The following is a 20,436-nucleotide window of genomic DNA, read 5'->3' on the forward strand; positions in this document are numbered from 1 at the left end:
GCATACCTGTGGAAGGTGCAGCCTTTAAATCCGATAGGGACACCATCTTTTCTGTAGGAGAGAGTTTGTACAGATAAATTAACATGGTACTGCCTCCTTTGCTGTATTGATATAACAGTCAGCAGAGTATACAGAAAGCCTCTAAAGTTTAAGGAATAGGCTAGTTCACTAAAACAAAACCTTTTTTAGGTTTAGCTAATTTTACACCTCCAAGTCAGCGCTAGGTAGTTAAAGATGGCGCATTCACATGAAAAGTAATAAACATTAAGTTTCACAAACCAGACATATATCCTTACTGTTAACTGGGAAATATACAGTCGCTAGTGAAAGTCTACGCAGCCCTTGCTGCCTTAAAATTAAATCCCAAATGAAAATAAATTCAATTATTTTCCTATTGCACATTTTCAAATTACAGAAAATGTTGCGAAATTATTTAAAACTCAAATATCTTAACTGCGCACGTCTTCACACCATAGAGTTAATACCAGGTGAAATCGTATTTATTTTATTTAACCTTTATTTAACTAGGCAAGTCAGTTAAGAACAAATTCTTACTTACAATGACGGCCTACCAGTCATTGTAATAGCTGCCAAAGGTGCTTCCACCAACTTTGCATAACTCTGAGGACAACATTTTACCATTTTATTTGGTCAAACAGCACATTTGGTTGGGAATCATTGGACAGCAATACTCTCAGATTTCAAGCAAATTTAAATAAGGACAGACTCGACCACTTAGGAACACTCAACACCTCTTGGAAAGCCATTCTGGTGTCTTTGGCATTAAAATGTGTTAATTGTCCTGCTGAAAAACAAAACTCTCAGGAACCAGGTTTCAATCCAACCATTTCATGTGGATGAATTACCTGTAGCATAAAAAAAAGTCACGGCCGGGCTGACGGAAACAGGAAATGTCGGTACAATTTCATAAATGTTGACCAACAATTTGTTCATTCGACATGGCGGGAATGGAATTCATAACGCAAGAAATGGCAGTGGAAACGCCTTTCTGCTCAAATATTAATATAATAACCATCATATTGAAGTAAACTTGAAGTCACGTGATGATATGTTGTGTGGTGCACGCAGTTTATTAGGCTACAGATTAAATACATTATGAACTTCACAGGGTGGTGAGTGTCTTGGTGACATGATGATCGATGCTTGGCTGCTGTTTGACAAATAAAAAAAATCTCATTCATAATATTCTCATGTAGGCTAGTTCACCCACATTGTCTCTGCGAGCTGTTGGCTAAAGCGTACGTGCCAAGACCAGAGTGTGCACATTTGCTATTGAAAGCAACAGTTTTAGTGACAAAACTAAAAATCGGTAGAGTTGAAAATGCCCTGGAAAAATATTGAACTTTACATTTTCATTCAGTACATGAAAACTTAAGCAAAAAAGTACCTTTTATGTGCACTACGTCATCACGCACTGCTTTTTATCCACAACAAGTCACTTTGGTGGAAACACCACTGGTGGGAAAACGTGCATATTTTCCTTTATGCAGATGTTTTAATATTTGCAGGAAAATCTGTCGCCAATTGGATGGAAACCAAGCTGGGGTTAGGTTTTCAGAAGAATGAGGGGGATTTTTTCTAACATTTTGATCATCAAACTCCCCTGTCCCTGCCGGTGACAAGCATACCCATAACATGATGCTGCCTCCACAATACTTAAAAATATAGAGGATTTCACCCTGTAGTGTGTAGTATTTGACCCAAGCCTGTAGTTTTTAATTTAGGCCAAAACGTTCATTTCTTTGCCGTGTTGTCTTACAATATCACTTAACAGCCTTGTTGCAAAAACAATGGATGATTTGGAGTGGATCTTTAACACAGGAGTGGAATTTTTTCTTTTCACTTTGCCATACTGGCCAGTAATGTGACGTAAATGCAATGTTGTTGATCATCTGTATTTTCAAGTATTGTGGTGGCAGCATCACGTTATCGGTATTGTTGTCACCGGCAGGGACTGGGGAGTTTGTCAGGATCAAAAGAAATATGAAAGGAGCAAAGCCCTGATAAAAAGCACGAGAAAACTCTGTCTCAGTCTTCTGAATACATAAACGTAGCAAAAAAATAAACATCCCTGTTTCAGGTCCGTCTTTCTAAGATAATTCGTAATAATCAAAATAACTTCACAGATCTTCATTGTAAAGGGTTTAAACACTGTTTCCCATGCTTGATTAATGACCCATAAACAATTAATGAACATGCACCTGTGGAACGGTCATTAAGACACTAACAGCTTACAGACGGTAGGCAATTAAGGTCACAGTTCTGAAAACTTAGGACACTAAAGAGGCCTTTCTACTGACTCTGAAAATCACAAAAAGAAAGATACCCAGGGTCCCTGCTCATCTGCGTGAACGAGCCTTAGGCATGCTGCAAGGAAGCATGAGGACTGCAGATGTGGCCAGGGCAATAAATTGCAATGTCCGTACTGTGAGACCCCTAAGACAGCGCTACAGGGAGACAGGACGGACAGCTTATCGTCCTCGCAGTGGCAGACCACGTGTAACAACACCTGCACAGGATCGGTACATCCGAACATCACACCTGCGGGACAGGTACAGGACGGCAACAACAACTGCCCAAGTTACACCAGGAACGCACAATCCCTCCATCAGTGCTCAGACTGTCTGCAATAGGCTGAGAGAGGCTGGACCGAGGGGTTGTAGGCCTGTTGTAAGGCAGGTCCTCACCAGACATCACCAGCAACGTCGCCTATGGGCACAAATCCAGCGTCGCTGGACCAGAGAGGACTGGCAAAAAGTGCTCTTCACTGACGAGTCGCGGTGTTGTCTCACCAGGGGTGATGGTCGGATTCGTGTTTATTGTCGAAGGAATGAGTGTTACACCGAGGCCTGTACTCTGGAGCGGGATCGATTTGGAGGTGGAGGGACCGTCATGGTCTGGGGCGGTGTGTCGCAGCATCATAGGACTGAGCTTGTTGTCATTGCAGGAAATCTCAACACTGTGCGTTACAGGGAAGACATCCTCCACCCTCATGTGGTACCCTTCCTGCAGGCTCATCCTGACATGACCCTCCAGCATGACAATGCCACCAGCCATACTGCTCGTTCTGTGCGTGATTTCCATGCAAGACAGGAATGTCAGTGTTCTGCCATGGCCAGCGAAGAGCCCGGATCTCAATCCCATTGAGCACGTCTGGGACCTGTTGGATTGGAGGGTGAGGGCTAGGGCCATTCCCCCCAGAAAGATTTGCAGGTGCCTTGGTGGAAGAGTGGGGTAACATCTCACAGCAAGAACTGGCTAATCTTGTGCAGTCCATGAAGAGAAGACTGTTACTTTGATTTTGACCCCCCCCCCCCCCTTATTCAGGGACACATTATTCAATTTCACATGTCTGTGGAACTTGTTCAGGTTATGTCTCAGTTGCTGAATCTTATGTTCATACAAATATGTACACATGTTAAGTTTGCTGAAAATAATCGCAGTTGACAGTGAGAGGACGTTTCTTTTTTTGCTGAGTTTATATTGTTATTTTTCAGTGGGACAATTAAACACATTTGTATGCCAAAGACACACCAAAATAGCTTTCCAATAGGTGTTGAGTGTTTCTGAATGATCCAGTCTCAGTCCTGACTTAAATCTGCTTGAAAATCAGAGACAAGGTTTGAATATTGCTGTTCATCACTGACTCCCAACCAAATTTACTGAGCTTTTGCAATGGGTTGGTAGAATCTTATTCAAAATGATCCACAGCTGTAAAGGCTGTCAAATGAGATTATACCAAGTATTGACTCTGGGGTGTGAAGACATAATCAAGACATGTTTGTTGTTTAATATTAATTAGGAAACATTTCTATTATTTGTCTTTCACTTTGAAAATGTGTAGTACTTTTCATATTTTAAGGCAGCAAAATGTGAAGACTGTGCAAGGGGTTTGTAGACTCACACTAGGTACTGTACATGCAAATCCTGGTCGAGGGATTCACTTTTACCCTATAGCAGGGGTACTCAACTACTATGTACTATTTGAGAACACACACACATTTCCTAGGTGGAAAAAGTGTGAATGGATATTCTAATTTAACAGCGTAGTAACAAACCCCACCTTGCAGCCCCATACTGTTCAAATTTCTCTTGTTGGCATAGAATTTTAGCAGTTTTAAATCTTATTTCTACACATTTTGCCATGTCTTATGTGTGTTCATATGATGCCCGAGTGACTCAACAAATTAAAATTGGGTGCCCCCTAGGGGTCGAGGGTCCAAGGCACGTAATCTGGCCATGCTAACTAGTTTACAAGATTTAGATAGCTAGGTAGGTTAGCCTAATTTATCTAACATGGGCTACTTGATCAACTTTTTAATTTATTTTTTCAAAATGTTGTCGGGACCCATGGTGGTCCCTATTGACCCCATTCTGGGTCCAGATCCGGACAGCGGTCCGTCTGCCTGTTGAGAATAGCTGCCCTAGAGTAATATTACCACATAGGTTTTTCTTTAGGCTCACTTGTCAGATAGGCGTATGTGTGTGACAGTGTCATAACAGATTACAAGATACATTTTCAACCATGTTTGAGTTTCAAAATAGATTGAGTCTGCAAAACATTAAGAACACCTTCCTAATATTGAGTTGCACCCCCTCTTTTGCCATCAGAACAGCCTCAATTCGTCGGGCATGGACTCTACAAGGTGTCAAGCGTTCCACAGGGATGCTGGCCCGTGTTGACTCCAATGCTTCCCACAGTTGTGTCAAGTTTGCTGGATCTCCTTTGGGTGGTGGACCATTCTTGATACAAAACGGGAAACTGTTGAGCGTAAAAAACCCAGCAGCGTTGCAGTTCTTGACACACTCAAACCGGTGTGCCTGGCACCTACTACCATACCCCGTTCAAAGGCACTGAAATCTTTTGTCTTGCCCATTCACCCTCTGAATGGCACACATACACAATCCGTGTCTCAAATTGTCTCCAGGCTTAAAAATCCTTCTTTAGCCAGTCTCATTCCCTTTATCTACACACTGATTGAAGAGGATTTAACAGGTGACATCAATAACGGATCATAGCTTTCACCTGGAATTACGTGGCCAGTCTGTGTCATGGAAAGCTGTACTGTACACTCAGTGTTTATTTAGAATAAAGTACTCGTCCTTTCCATTTTTATTATTTCAAATCACAGTAATATTTACTGATGTAAAATAGACAAGGGGTTTACCTTTTAGCTAGAGTTTGACTAATGACAACGACAAAATATTTTTGCAGTTTTTCCCCAAGAATGCCTGAATATATCTTGTATAGTCATCATAAAGAGTCATTGTTTGTCTCCATAGTTGGAATGTTAAAGAGTTGCTGTCTGTGGGATTGTTTCTCTTCCCTCAGAAAATCACTATGCAAACTACAATTAAAAACAGCAATTAACACAAATGGTTTAATGCCTAAAGAACAAGTGGAAAGGAAAAAGAGATAGAGGTTGTGGTCTGATTCCCTACCATTCTCCTATTAGGGTGCACAGAAGGTTTCGCATTTTGCAGAGTTGAAAGGAACCGGCCACGACTACTGTCTTTTAATTTGTGCTCAACAGCCTAAACAATAAGTGAAAAGGGACATTTGCCACAATTAAAACACCTGTACTGAGGAAAAGAATAACACTCTATACACCTGTTCCACTAAGTGGACACCACGGCCAGTGAACAGGCTGCAGGTACATTCTTTTAATCAAATACTGAACTCTCTTCAAGGGTGAACTGTGCTAGTTAGGTGTGAGGAAGGTAGTGGAAAGGGTTCTACAGCTCCAGTAGATGGCGTTATAAAGCCAACACCTTTTTAACCTGCTAGATACTTGTGTCAAGTGAGCAATAAAACCTCTCCTGACTACAGCCTTTCACACAGTGACTGTGCTTGTAACTGTAGTAGTACATGGGTACAGTTGGGTGGTCAGAGCGAGTAGATAAGCAAGTGTACCAGGAATCAATATATAGCTTACTCTAGTGTCCATAGAGATGCCCTTACCTGAATTCCCCTGTGCAGAACTGCCTGTAAAAGACAAAAGAAAGCATTTATTCTTCATTGGAAGTGCAAAATCACCTCTACTAATCATCTCTAACAAATCTTTAATAATTCAGTATGGTGCAATGTACTAAACATTGCAGATACGTCAGAGGCATGTCTCTTCTACAGAATCACTTTCTATCCGACATTCTACAACATTATGCCATACTGAATGTGGCCTTGATGTGAAAGTTAAGGCATGATTTTGCACTAGGAAGTCATGAAATTTGTTTAGGTAAAATTACCGAAAGTTCTCAGCCGTCTTTGGAACCACATCGGCAAAGAGTTCTACCTTCATTCTCCCAACTTCCTGGAAAACAGTAAGTCAAAGGGCTGATTTCTGTAAACACTCCACATGCAAATATTGACAGGAGTACAATAGTCATCACCTTGCTCGACCGGGTTTTGAAAGCCGCTTTTGTCCACATTCATATTTCCTGGTATGCTTAACAATTAGTATTTCTAAACTACATTCATTGTTCTGCATGAGAAATGGTTTTCTGGAAGCAGTGTAAAATGTATATGACAAAACATAGTCTCTATACCTTTTGACCAAAGAACTTCTGGTTTCTTGTATTCAACAATATTTTGTAATCATATCATATCTTATTCACATGGTAAGACACTTTACGCAAATTAAATGACTAATAGGCTACTTAATGAAAACCTGTTCCCAATGGATTAATTAAGCAGTATCGACTGGTCGGGTTGTCATGATACTAGTTGTTATTGAGGTGAATAACTCCAGTCCGACGGCCTGATTGGTGTCACACCTTTTCTCCATCCCTAGCAAAACACAGCTGATTAAAATCAAATTGCATTCTAAACTGAAGGTCATGATTAGGTGACTATTGGAGTCGGATGTGTTAGCTGGGGCAAAAAACTGTGACACCAAATCAGGCCCTCTAGGACTGGAATTGCCCACCCCGTAAGACGATACTCAAATTTTCCATGGCAAAAAGGAAAATAAGAAGCGGACTAAACTCTTTCGAAACCTGCTTTATGTCAAATATTGTGCTACCGCTTTGAAATCCACCCCCTCTGAAAAGAGCCATTTGTCCCCAAGGCATCCCCGGAGAGCTTCTGTGTTGTTAAACAAATATTGGAGGTGCAGGAGTCAACAACACCTCGCACACTTTGATTTTCTCAGTAATTTCCTCAAATCGCCCAGCGGATCCTTTGTGCCGTGTATACCGGATAGGCCATAAATAAGCTTTTACCCCCTAGTATAGGTGTTCCTTTCATCACTGTTAATTAACCATTTGTTCAGGTTGAGAAAGACATCTAGACCTGGCCTTTGTTCCCCTTGGAGACAGTACATTTCACTTCCCCTGGACTAAAACAAACCACGTGACTCCATAATATCCTGAACATTTACAGAGATCAGCAAGCAAACACTGGCAGGCCTCTGGCTGCTCTAATGCAGGGGTTGGGTCACTGAGGTGGTAGGGAGGTCTTTATTGCATTGAACAGACAGAGTAGATGTGTTTTCCCCCTCCTACACACCTTACATAGCCCTCAGCCTGCTATGCAAAACAGGCCATTACATTTTTTTTTAAATGCCCAACCAACATATGCCAACCTATTAGCAGCACATCATGAACGTCAAACTACTTTGTCATACTTTTTTTTTTTTTTAAACCTGTTACACCGCTCAGGCCATACATTTACAGTACACATGCATTTACAAAACAGTTCACATCGATAGCCTGATAGGGGAGGGGGGGGGGACTAAATGGAACTCTCTAGACCATAAGCTTAGACTCGATTTTACAGGAATCATTCCTGATGGATGTCTCGGGTTTGAACAGTGTTGTCCCCATATCGGCATCACAGCAGAGGAGCATGTTTGTAAGACACACTGACTCTTCAACAAAACAACAGTTTCTGCATGGTCTTAGTGGTGAATCTTCACCCCACCCAAAACTCAACAGGCTATTCAAAACTGAGAAATGGTAGTACCAGAGGGGGGAAGGGCAAGGAGGGTGGTTGTAACCGCCAGGTAGAATTACAGGTGTGTCAGGTTGGCTACAAGGCTAGTTTCTCCCAGAAAAGCCTGAGCAGGTAATAGACCCACCCACAATGTAAAATGACCATATAATAAGGAAGTGCTCGCCAAACACTACTAGCCTGTTGCTAAGAGTAAAGCACACACCTGCTGATGCTGCCACTGGGATCTCAAACTACACATAAATTACCACGATTAAGAGGTAAGGCCTACTTGCAGTGTTCGAAAGATCACAGTATTATGTGGATTGCTAGCTTTTTCCATTGTCATCGTAAAACAATTCTTAATTAGATTTATTTGTATTATTAAGTATAAGGCAGCCCTGTCCCTGGGTTTGCAATAGAGCTGAGGGGTGGGGCTGGCTGAATGTAGCCTAATCATGCTCAAATTTATAGATGGAGCTATGGATGCAAGGACTAATATTCCATGACATCAACTTGATAGTTGATAAGCTTCAAAATATCGTTTCATCTTTGAAGATTCCCGTATCTGGAAATATCTGGGTTGAGCGATAGCACTGTATCAAAAGAAGGCACACATTTCCTCCTACCCGTAAACAAACCTGTTTTTTTATAGGAATGAATAGTAAAACGGATTGGATTGCCATACCTGAAATATTAGCTTTTGTCTAGCCTCAGGCTGTCACCAGTTAAATATATAAATAATAGGCTACTGTATTTCCTAACACTTGAGGTTGGTGGACTCCAATGAGTGTTGAGGCATGTTACATGAGCGATTCCACGCCAGTGGGAGTGGAAACTATTTTTTGCATCTTAGATTGTGATGAGAATTCTCACATAGGAACTTCATTGGGAGGACAGATTTTTAACATACTTTTGTATCACAAACCATTTTTGAGAAAAGCATAATCAAATTGGCAATTTTAGGCCCTTTTTAGACATATACATGTCTCCTGTAAGACCCTATGATCTGTGAACCGTACATGATACAGGCAACATATTGGTGTCATTATAACATTCTCATAAATATGGAGTAAGCCTATGTATAGATTTTGAAATACATATTTTCACATTAATTTATTCAACATAAAATAATAATATCTTAAAACTACCCTTTTTGATTTTTCTTATTTTAAAAAGACATATTGTTTGTAGAAATATACCCTTCAAACTAGGGCTGGGCAATATGGCCTAGAAATCATATTTATATTTTTCAAACTTATGGGCGATTCATAACATACAGTGCCTTCGGAAAGTTTTCAGACCTCTTTACTTATTCGACATTGTTACATTACAGCCTTACTCTAAAATTGATTACATTGATGAGGAGGAAAATAAAATCAATCTGCACACAATATCCCATAATGAGAAAGCAAAAACAATTTTTTTGAAATGTTGGCAAATTTTTTAATAAAAAAACTGAAATATTACATTCACATAAATATTCAGACACTTTACTCAGTAATTTGTTGAAGCACCTTTGGCAGTAATTACAGCCTCGAGTCTTGGGTATAAAGCTACAAGCTTGGCACACATGTATTTGGGGAGTTTCTCCCATTCTTCTTCTCTGCAGATCCTCTCAAGCTCTGTCAGGTTGGATAGGGAGCGTCGCTGTACAGCTATTTTCAGGTCTCCAGAGACGTTCGATTGGGTTCTGGCTGGCCCACTCAAGGACATTCAGAAACTTGTCCCGAAGCCACTCCTGCATTGTCTTGGCTGTGTGCTTAGGGTCGTTGTCCTGTTAGACTTGGGCGAAGGTTCATCTTCCAAGCTCCCGAGTGCTCTGGAGCAGGTTTCCATTAAGGATCTCTGTACTTTGCTCCATTCATCCTACCTTCAATCCTGACTAGTCTCCCAGTCCCTGCTGCTGAAAAACATCCCCACAGCATGATGCTGCCACTACCATGCTTCACCTTAGGGATGGTGCCAGGTTTCCTCCAGACGTGACGCTTGTCATTCAGGCCAAAGAGTTCAATTTTCATTTAATCAGACCAGAGAATCTTGTTTCTCATGGTCAGAGTCTTTAGATGCCTTTTGGCAAATTCCAAGTGGGCTGTCATGTGCCTTTTACTGAAGAGTGGCTTCTGTTTGGCCACTCTACCATAAAGGCTGGATATGTGGAGTGCTGCAGAGATGGTTATCCTTCTGGAAGGTTCTCCCATCTCCACAGAGGACTCTCCACAGAGTGACCATCGAGTTATTGGTCAGCTCCCTGACCAAGGCCCTTCTTCCCCGATTGCTCAGTTTGGCCGGGCGGCCAGCTCTAGGAAGAGTCTTGGTGGTTCCAAACTTCTTTCATTTAAGAATGGAGGCTACTGTGTTCTTGGGGACCTTCGATGATGCAGACATTTTTTCGCACCCTTCCACAGATCTGTGCCTCGACACAATCCTGTCTCTGAGCTCTACGGACAATTCCTTCAACCTCATGGCTTGGTTTTTTCTCTGACATGCACTGTCAACTGTGGGACCTTAGAAAGGCACATACCTGTCTACATGTCCAATCAATTGAATTTACCACAGGTGGACTACAAATCAACTTACAGAAACATCTCAAGGATGATCAATGGAAACATGATGCACCGGAGTGTTATAGCAAAGGGTATGAATACTTACATAAATAAGGTCTCTTTTTTTTTTGTTATACATTTGCAAAAATTTCTAACAACTTGTTTTTGCTTTGTCATAATGGGGTAGTGTGTGTAGATGGCTGAGGAAAAAAATGTATTTAATCCATTTTAGAATAAGGCTGTAACGTAACAAAATGTGGAAAAATGGAAGGGGTCTGAATACTTTCAGAAAATACTAAAGTCTGTGAGAAATGTGAGAATTTCCAGAACAATCTGAGATACCAAAAATATTATCCGCTCACACTGGTGCCAATATACATTAGGGAGAGTTTAAGTTTCTTATTTTCGACTTCCATAAGGTGTTGTTATTTCTGTAGACGAGTCATGAAAAGCCAGGTAGTACTGATAACACTAGAAACAGTCTAATTTCTTGGTAAAAGCTGTTTGTAGATTACTGCTAACTGCTCCACTCTCTCTGACAGCTATTTCCTGAGCATGGTGACGTCGACAGGAACATCACAGACCCAATAGGTTACTTCTGGGGCTGGGCTCAGTCTCAACGGCAAAAGCTTCAACATGCTGGCCATCATTGAGTCGTGGGAAGAGGAAGGGAGCTGCATCAAGGACAACACCAGCCAGTTTCTCTTCATCTTGCTGTTAAAGGTGGGCATGGACTGTATGGTCCTGTTCATCAGCCTGCGCCGGCTTAACACCTCCTTCATGGGCGTCTGTGGTCTCTCCGTCTTCCTGGTCGACGTGGCGTTGGCATGCGCCTTTGTGGCCGTTTGGCTACTAGGACCTGCCCGCTCCCCAGTGTCCATCTGCTTCCTCTTGGCGCAGGCCTCGGCCGTGTTCAACGCGCTCCCTCTGCCCGTGCTGGGCCTGGGGCTGCTGGACTACGCCACAGAGTCACGCTACACCTCCTGCCATGGCGCCCCTTGCAGGGCCTTGTGGAACTGCACCCTGACGCTTCTGGTGTGGGTGCTGGCCGGCGTGCGCTCCGGCTGCTCAGCCTTCACCAACCTCATAGAGGTGGAGTACGAGGGAGGGAGGCATGCTTTAGGGTGCGTGGTGCAGGAGTCTGTGTTTGTAGTAAATTTCTCAGTGGGGATCTCTGTAGCCATCTGCTGTGTGCTGATGCTGCACTACAAACGTCTTCCCTCGTGGCTGAAGGAGGCCAACAGGCTCTCAGAGCATAGGGACGACGTCAACCCAACGCTGCACAGCGACTTGAGCTTCAGGTATGCCATGTTCGGCCAGCCAGGGGCTGACAAGGACGAGGAGAAAGCACTGGCGGTGGAGACCGAACGGCAGAGGCACCCCCTTTACCTCGGACTGACTTTGGGCTTCAGCACAATGTGGGCATCATACCTGGTCATGTGCGTTGCCTGTGAGCTCTTGGGCCTTGCGGTTCCCGCCTACATTGCAGTCAACCTCCTGTGGTTGGAGTGTGCCAACAGCTTATTGGTAGGGCTGGTGTTCTGGCTCAAGAGCGACTGGCTGGGGCCGTACAGCGATCTTCCGGACGACATCTGCCAGTGGCAGGCTTACTGGCACTTAAGTAGAGGACCCGTTAGAGACTCTGAGAAACTTCCCAAGACTGTGTTCAGCCTGTCAGGCAAGGACAGAAACCCACTCCTGCATGTCTGAATTAGGCCAATCGAAAGCGGGCTTGGCTCATGATGCGAGATAAGCCTACTGTATTACCTTTACATTCCTTTGATGACGTTTGTTTCAGATATGAGGACAAAGAAAGCAATTATGCTGTTACATACTTCTACTGATAGCCTTGTTAGTAAGCCTAGCCTATATGATTTTCAATAGTTCCTGCCCTTGATATGTTAACTGTATGAAGGGTGGTGCCGTTTGTTTAGACTAGCTCATTGTTACAACAAATACTTTCACTCTCACACACATCCAACAACATGGGCATAATAAAAGGCCCTTTGTAGTAGTGTACTTTGTATGTTTGCTCTGTACTGACTCCCACTCCTCGAGTTTCATGTTTCTCTGTTACAGGTTTTTCAATATGCTTTAGAGAAACTCATTAAACTAGTTTTAACTGTCTGTAGCAAACTGAGTGACAAAACCATGATGCATCTGCAAAAAAGCAACTATCATTCTGAAGACTAAGATGCCTAGTTTTTGGTAAAGTGTCTTATACATTTTAGATTTCTGCCTGAATTTTGTAAATTTACACCCCTAATTCTCATTACCAAAATGTGTCTGGATTAAATTCTCTGGTCATTTTCAATCATTTTTACTTGTTTGAATAAAAACAGTATGCTGTAGTTTGTCCATAAATAATAAAAATTCTATACTAGTTGAAGTTTCCATTAATCTATAGGTATTATGGAAAAACAGTGTCTGTGGACACGTCTCTCATTAAAGTAACACTTTTTCAAGTTCCTGTAAAAACAGTTAAATACATATTTATTCTCCCATGATGCATCATCTAGAGGAGTAGTCCTTACTTTTGTATTGATTATATTCCTGTGGTCCAGCAAAATTAAGGCAGTTCACACAATTTTAAAAACATAATACATTCACAGATTTCACAACACACTGTGTGCCCTCAGGCTCCTACTCCACCACTACCGCATATCTACAGTACAAAATGTGTGTATAGTGCGAATGTTATCGTGTATGTATGTGTCTATGTTTGTGTTGCTTCACAGTCCCTGCTGTTCCATAAGGTGTATTTTTATCTGTTTTTTTACTAATCTAATTTCACTGCTTGCAACAGTTACTTGATGTGGAATAGAGTTCCATGTAGCCATGGCTCTATGTAGTACTGTGCGCCTCCCATAGTCTGTTTTGGACTTGGGGACTGTGAAGAGACCTCTGTGGCATGTCTTGTGGGGTATGCATGGGTGTCCGAGCTGTGCACAAGCAGTTCAAACAGACAGCTCGGTGCATTCAACATCTCAATACCTCTCATAAAAACAAGTAGTGATGAAGTCATTCGCTCCTCCGCTTTGAGCCAGGAGAGATTGACATGCATATTATTAATATTAGCTCTCTGTGCACATCCAAGGACCAGCTGTGCTGCCCTGTTCTGAGCCAATTGCAACTTTCCTAAGTATTTTTTTGTGGCACCTGACCACGCGACTGAACAGTAGTCCAGGTGCGACAAAACTAGGGCCTGTAGGACCTGCCTTGTTGATAGTGCTGTTAAGAAGGTAGGGCAGCGCTTTATTATTGATATACTTCTCCCTATCTTAGCTACTGTTGTATCAATATGTTTTGACAATGACAGTTTACAATCCGGGGTTACTCCAAGCAGTTTAGTCACCTCAACTTGCTCAATTTCCACATTATTTACTACAAGATTTAGTTGAGGTTTAGGGTTTAGTGAATGATTTGTCCCAAATACAATGCTTTTAGTTTTTGAAATATTTAGGACTAACTTATTCCTTGCCACCCACTCTGAAACTAACCGCAACTATTTGTTAAGTGATGCAGTCACTTCAGTCGCTGTAGTAGCTGACATGTATGCGGATGACTCAACTCTATACATAGAAACTCTGGCTTTACTCAAAGCCAGTGGCATGTCATTAGTAAAGATTACTTTTTTTTCGCCAATGGGCCTAGACAGCTTCCCCAGGGAATTCCTGTTTCTACCTGGATTATGTTGGAAAGTCTTCCATTAAAGAACACCTTATGTGTTCTGTTAGACAGGTAACTCTTTATCCACAATATAGCATTGGGTGTAAAGCCATTACAAACATTTTTCCAGCAGCAGACTATGATCACTAATGTCAAAAGCCGCACTGAAGTCTAAGAAAACAGCCTCCCTCAATCTTTTTATCATCAACTTCTCTGAGCCAATCATCAGTCATTTGTAAGCATGCTGAAAGTTTGTTGTCAATTTGGTTACTGTAAAATAGCATTGTATCTGGTCAAACACAATTTTTTCCAAAAGTTAACTAAGGGTTCGTAACAGGCTGATTGGTCAGCTATTTGAGCCAGTAAATGGCCTGGGGGCACACACATTGTAGTAGGCTGAAATTTAAAATATGGCAAATAGGAGTGGCAATATCATCCACTACTATCCTCAGCAATTTTCCATCCAAGTTGTAGGACCCCGGTGGCTTGTCATTGTTGATAGACACCAATACGTTTCTCACCTCTTGCACACTCACTTTACGGAATGCAAAATTATAATGCTCGTCTTTCATAATTGGTCAGATATACTTGGATGTGCAGTGTCAGCGTTTGTTGCGGCCATGGCATGCCTAAGTTTTCTAATCTGGCCAATTAAAAACAAAAAATGAAAGCAGTTAATAGGGTTGCAAAGGGTCGGAAACTTTCTGGTAAATATCCATGGGAAGTTAAGCCCAGGAATTTGGGGAATTTTGCTTAAATTCATCAAAAACGTTAGCTTACAACAGTGAACCTTTTTTGTGGGATACACATAAGGCAATTCTAGGTCTTGTGGCATATTTTTGTTAAACTATCCCCAATTCAATGGAATTGGAACCCTCTGCATGCACAGTGAATTCTTCCATCACATGTGCTGTGCACTCTTCCATCAAACGTACAGTCGTGGCCAAAAGTTTTGAGAATGACACTAATATTAATTTTCACAAAGTCTGCTGCCTCAGTTTGTATGATGTCAATTTGCATATACTCCAGAATGTTATGAAGAGTGATCAGATGAATTGCAAAGTCCCTCTTTACCTTGCAAATGAACTGAATCCAAAAAAAACATTCTCACTGCATTTCAGCCCTGCCACAAAAGGACCAGCTGACATCATGTCAGTGATTCTCTCGTTAACACAGGTGTGAGTGTTGACGAGGACAAGGGTGGAGATCCCTCTGTCATGCTGTTTGAGTTCGAATAACAGACTGGAAGCTTCAAAAGGAGGGTGGTGCTTGGAATCATTGTTCTTCCTCTGTCAAACATGGTTACCTGCAAGGAAACACGTGCGTCATCATTGCGTTGCACAAAAAGGGCTTCACAACAAGCGCCAGGACCGCCTCCTAAAGTTGATTCAGCTGCGGGATCGGGGCACCACCAGTACAGAGCTCAGGAATGGCAGCAGGCAGGTGTGAGTGCATCTGCACGCACAGTAAGGCGAAGACTTTTGGAGGATGGCCTGGTGTCAAGAAGGGCAACAAAGAAGTCACTTATTTCCAGGAAAAACATCAGTGACAGACTGATATTCTGCAAAATGTACAGGGATTGGACTGCTGAGGACTGGGGTAAAGTCATTTTCTCTGATGAATCCCCTTTCCGATTGTTTGGGGCATCCGGAAAAAAGCTTGTCCGGAGAAGACAAGGTGAGCGCTACAATCAGTCCTGTGTCATGCCAACAGTAAAGCATCCTGAGACCATTCATGTGTGGGGTTGCTTCTAAGCCAAGGGAGTGGGCTCACTCACAATTTTGCCTAAGAACACAGCTATGAATAAAGAATGGTACCAACACATCCTCCGAGAGCAACTTCTCCCAACCATCCAGGAACAGTTTGGTGACGAACAATGCCTTTTCCAGCATGACGGAGCACCTTGCCATAAGGAAAAAGTGATAACTAAGTTGCTTGGAGAACAAAACATCGATATTTTGGGTCCATGGGCAGGAAACTCCCCAGACCTTAATCCCATTGAGAACTTGTGGTCAATCCTCAAGAGGCAGGTGGACAAACAAAACCCCACAAATTCTGACAAACTCCAAGAATTGATTATGCGAGAATGGGCTGCCATCAGTCAGGATGTGGTCCATAAGTTAATTGACAGCATGCCAGGGCAGATTGCAGAGGTATTGAAAAAGAAGGGTCAACACTGCAAATATTGACTCTTTGCATCAACTTCATGTAATTGTCAATTACAGCCTTTGACATGCTTGTAATTATACTTCAGTATTCCATAGTAACATCTGACAAAAATATCTAGACACTGAAGCAGCAAACTTTGTGGAAATTAATATTTGTGTCATTCTCAAAACTTTTGGCCACAACTGTACAGCTGATTCTCAAAATCTTGCACACTAATGAGATGCTATTGAGCCCACACTACTACACTGTCTGAGCCAAGGACTACATGCTTTCTGGTAAGTTTTGATTACAATACTGGGTGTGGTGAAAATATTTTATATGACATACATGATTTTTTGTTAACTAGTAAATAGTAGTAGTAATAGTGTGTTTAAAATAGTGTGTTTAAATCATTTATAACTTGTTAGCAATTTCTGCTAGTTTGTGTTTGCTACCATGTGGGTTTAGCTTGCTTGAGCCTTCTAACTGAGGAGTGCTCATTCACCTGTTTCCATACATGCTTCATTTTAAAACATTTATCTTACAAAGGAGTTGTTTAATCTAACTGCTTAGCTATTTATCTGTACATGGAATTGTATTTGTTTTACTAATTTTTTTCAAATCCTTACAGGAAAATGCCACGGGCACTATCTGATGTGTGGAGACATTTCACTGCAGCTAATGTAGAAGGAAAAGCTGTGTACATTTGCAAATACTGTGCCAAATCATATGTGAAGAATGCAACAAAGATGTAGAATCATCTGGCCAAGTGCATAAGGTTCCCTCAGCGCTCACAACAAGCAACCTCTGACAAAAGTCCCTCTACTTCTATTCGAGGTGAAAATGATGAAGCAGGCACCTTATCTATAGCAACAGCTCATGGTCCTCCTTGAATCAGAAGTTTTTTTGACTCAATGGAGGAATGTAGTCAGAGAAATGCTGATGAAAGTCTTGCTTTGGCTTTGTATGCAACTGGTTCACCTCTGATGCTCACAGGCAATGAGTATTGGAAGAGATTTCTGAATGTTCTTTGCCCAGCATACACCCCTCCAACCAGACATGCTTTATCTACTCATTTGCTGGATGCAGAGTTCAACTGAAGGTCAAGCAAATCATAGAGAAAGCAGACTGTATTGCAATCATCTCTGACGGGTGGTCGAATGTTTGTGGGCAAGGAATAATTAAATACATTATCTCCCCCCCTCAATCAGTATTCTACAAGAGCACAGACACAAGGAACAGACACACCGGTCTCTACATTGCAGATGAGCTGAAGGCAGTCATCAATGACCTTGTACTACAGAAGGTACTTGCACTGGTGACAGACCAAGCAGCTTTCATGTTCGCAGCATTGTCTAAAGTGGAGGAGTTCTACCCTCACATTGGCTGTGCTGCTCATGCACTGAACCTGCTCCTCAAGGACATCATGGCACTGAAAACAATGGATACACTCTACAAGAGAGCCAAGGAAATGGTTAGGTATTTGAAGGGGTCATCAAGTTATAGCAGCAATCTACCTCACCAAGCAAAGTGAGAAGAATAAGAGCATCACATTGAAGCTGCCCAGCAACACCTGTTGGGGTGGCGTTGTCATCATGTTTGACAGTCTCCTGGATGGGAAGGAGTCTCTCCAAGAAATGACCATATCACAGTCTGCCGATATGGACAGCCCCATCAAGAGGATCCTCCTAGATTATGTATTTTGGGAGAGAGTGGTAAGCAGCCTGAAAATCCTGAAACCTATAGCAGTAGCCATTGCACAGATTGAGGGAGACAATGCTATCCTGTCTGTTGTTCAGACTCTGCTTGCAGATGTAAGAGAAGAAATCTGTACTGCCCTGCCCACTTCACTGTTGCTCCAAGCAGAGGAAACTGCAGTTCTGAAATACATCAAAAGGTGTGAAGACTTCTGCCTAAAGTCCATACATGCCGCAGTGTACATGTTGGACCCCGGGTATGCTGGCAAGAGCACCCTGTCAGGTGCAGAGATCAACAAGGCCTATGGTGTCATCACTACCGTGTCTCGCCACCTTGGCCTGGATGAGGGCAAGGTTCTTAGCAGTCTGGCGAAGTACACTTCCAAGCAAGGGCTTTGGGATGGCAGTCGTGCCAACATATCTCATCAGCCACCTGGTGGAAGGGACTTTGTGGATCTGAGGCTCTTTCCCCTGTTGCCTCCATCATCCTCCAAATCCCACCAACATCAGCAGCCTCAGAGTGCAACTGGTCCTTGTTTAGGAATACATACACACCAAAGCACTCAACAGGCTGACCAATAAAAGGGTTGAAAAATTGGTCGCCATCTGGGCAAATTTGAGGATTTTTGAGCCTGACAACAAGCCATCCTCAACCAGGTTGGAAAGTGACAGTGAAGACGAGGCCTCAGAGTCTGATGTTCAAGAGGTGGACATTGAGAAGGTCCAGGGAGAAGACATGGAAGCCTGACACGGAACCCAAAGCGGCTGCGCGCGTGCGCCATCATGCATAAATGTATTTTGTCCCCCCACACCAAACGCAATCACGACACGCAGGTTAAAATATCAAAACAAACTCTGAACCAATTATATTAATTTGGGACAGGTCGAAAAGCATTAAACATTTATGGTAATTTAGCTAGTTTGCTTGCACTTGCTAGCTAATTTGCCCTATTTATCTAGCTTGCTGTTGATAGCTAACTTGTCCTGGGATATAAACATTCAGTTGTTATTTTACCTGAAATGCACAAGGTTCTCTACTCCGCCAATTAATCCACACATTAAACGGTCAACAGAATCGTTTCTAGTCATCTCTCCTCCTTCCAGGTTTTTTCTTCTCTTGACTTTATATTGCGATTGGCAACTTCCATTAATTAGGTGCATTACCGGCACTGACCTTGGTCGTCTTTCAGTCACCCACGTGGGTGTAACCAATGAGGATATGGCACGTGGGTACCTGCTTCTATAAACCAATGAGATGGGAGAGGCAGGACTTGCAGCGCGATCTAGGTCAGAAATAGAACTGACTTCCATTTTAGCCCTTGGCAACGCAGATGCTCGTTGGCGCACGCAAGCAGTGTGGGTGCAATAATTGAATAACATGTATGTCTAAATTAATTTTGCAAGGCGAGCGGTGTAGTCGGCCTGTGAGAGTAAGACAACCAAAGTTTTAGTTTCTAGACTATCATTTAACAAATGTTTGTTGAAAATGTTTTTGGGAGATGCAATGGATCATTGGGGATCATTCAATATTCCCTTTCTTTTGTTGTTCAGTGAAATCATCCCATGTGAAGAGTCAACTCATTTAATTAAAGTTAAATTTGGAACTATATACTTTGTTGATTTTTATTGGAAGGATATAATCATTTACAAAATGATGTCTACTTATGAGGTAAAATATTTAGGTTTCTGTCTCCATATGATATGGTAAATGTATCCAATGTAAAAAAACATCTACATTTAAATGGTATTGATATTCATTTGCATATATTTCTGTTAATTCCCATATATTCCCACGGAAAGTTTCCACCTCTGAATATTCCCCAAAATGTGCAACTCTAGTTGGCAATGTCAGTTGGTTTTGTGATGAATGAGCTATCTGATTCAATGAATGATGGAGCTGAATTAGCATTTTTCCCCAAAATTTCATTTAAGGTGCTCCAAAGCTTTTTACTATCATTCTTTATGTCATTTATCTTTGTTATATAGTGTAGTTTCTTCTTCTTTTTATTTCAGTTTAGTCACATGATTTATCACTTTGCAGTATGTTTGCCAATCGTTTGTGCAGCCAGACTTATTTGCCATTCCTTTTCCCTCATCCCTCTCAACAATTCAATTTTTCAATTCCTCATCAAGAATGTGGTTGTTTGAGACGCTGCAGCTTTCTGCAAGTCCCGCCTCTCCCATCACCTAATTGGTTCTCACATCGAGCATACTTCCTCTAAACAAAAGCCAACGTGGGTGCTTGAGAGAATGACAAGAGATTAATCGTGGAAGGATAGAAGTACTTGCTTTTAAATGACAAGGCTTCAAAATTCTACAAGGATCCAGGGAAAAAAAAGATGTGGTCTAGAGAGAATGCAAGAACCATGCTAATTTCAGGTAAAGTAGAAATCCTCCATAGCCGAGAGAGTTAAGCAAGAGACTT

At 42.1% G+C, this 20,436-nt stretch overlaps 2 protein-coding genes across 3 annotated transcripts in view; one reads left to right on the top strand and one right to left on the bottom strand.

Annotated features, from left to right (window-relative positions):
* Positions 1-20,436, bottom strand: part of ppih (peptidylprolyl isomerase H (cyclophilin H)) — a 38,981-nt gene that overhangs the window by 3,907 nt on the left and 14,638 nt on the right. For both annotated transcript variants that reach the window (XM_029719825.1, XM_029719826.1), the window contains 3 exons: positions 6,268-6,332; positions 5,984-6,007; positions 7-51 (listed from right to left, as the gene is read on the bottom strand). In XM_029719825.1, the coding sequence (XP_029575685.1) occupies positions 7-51; positions 5,984-6,007; positions 6,268-6,332 (134 nt within the window). The remainder of the gene's footprint in view (positions 1-6; positions 52-5,983; positions 6,008-6,267; positions 6,333-20,436) is intronic.
* On the top strand, positions 8,151-12,880 carry si:dkeyp-100a1.6 (uncharacterized). The gene is made up of 2 exons (XM_029719812.1): positions 8,151-8,232; positions 11,040-12,880. The coding sequence occupies exon 2, from the start codon at positions 11,134-11,136 to the stop codon at positions 12,205-12,207; it is 1,074 nt and encodes a 357-aa protein (XP_029575672.1). The 5' UTR covers positions 8,151-8,232; positions 11,040-11,133; the 3' UTR covers positions 12,208-12,880.

Source organism: Salmo trutta, chromosome 28 (assembly GCF_901001165.1).
Source record: "Salmo trutta chromosome 28, fSalTru1.1, whole genome shotgun sequence".
Classification (NCBI taxonomy): Eukaryota; Metazoa; Chordata; class Actinopteri; order Salmoniformes; family Salmonidae; genus Salmo; species Salmo trutta.

Bases quoted from the DNA above. Each gene is read 5' to 3' on its own strand.
- si:dkeyp-100a1.6 (XM_029719812.1), top strand. From the start codon at position 11,134: ATGCTGGCCATCATTGAGTCGTGGGAAGAGGAAGGGAGCTGCATCAAG.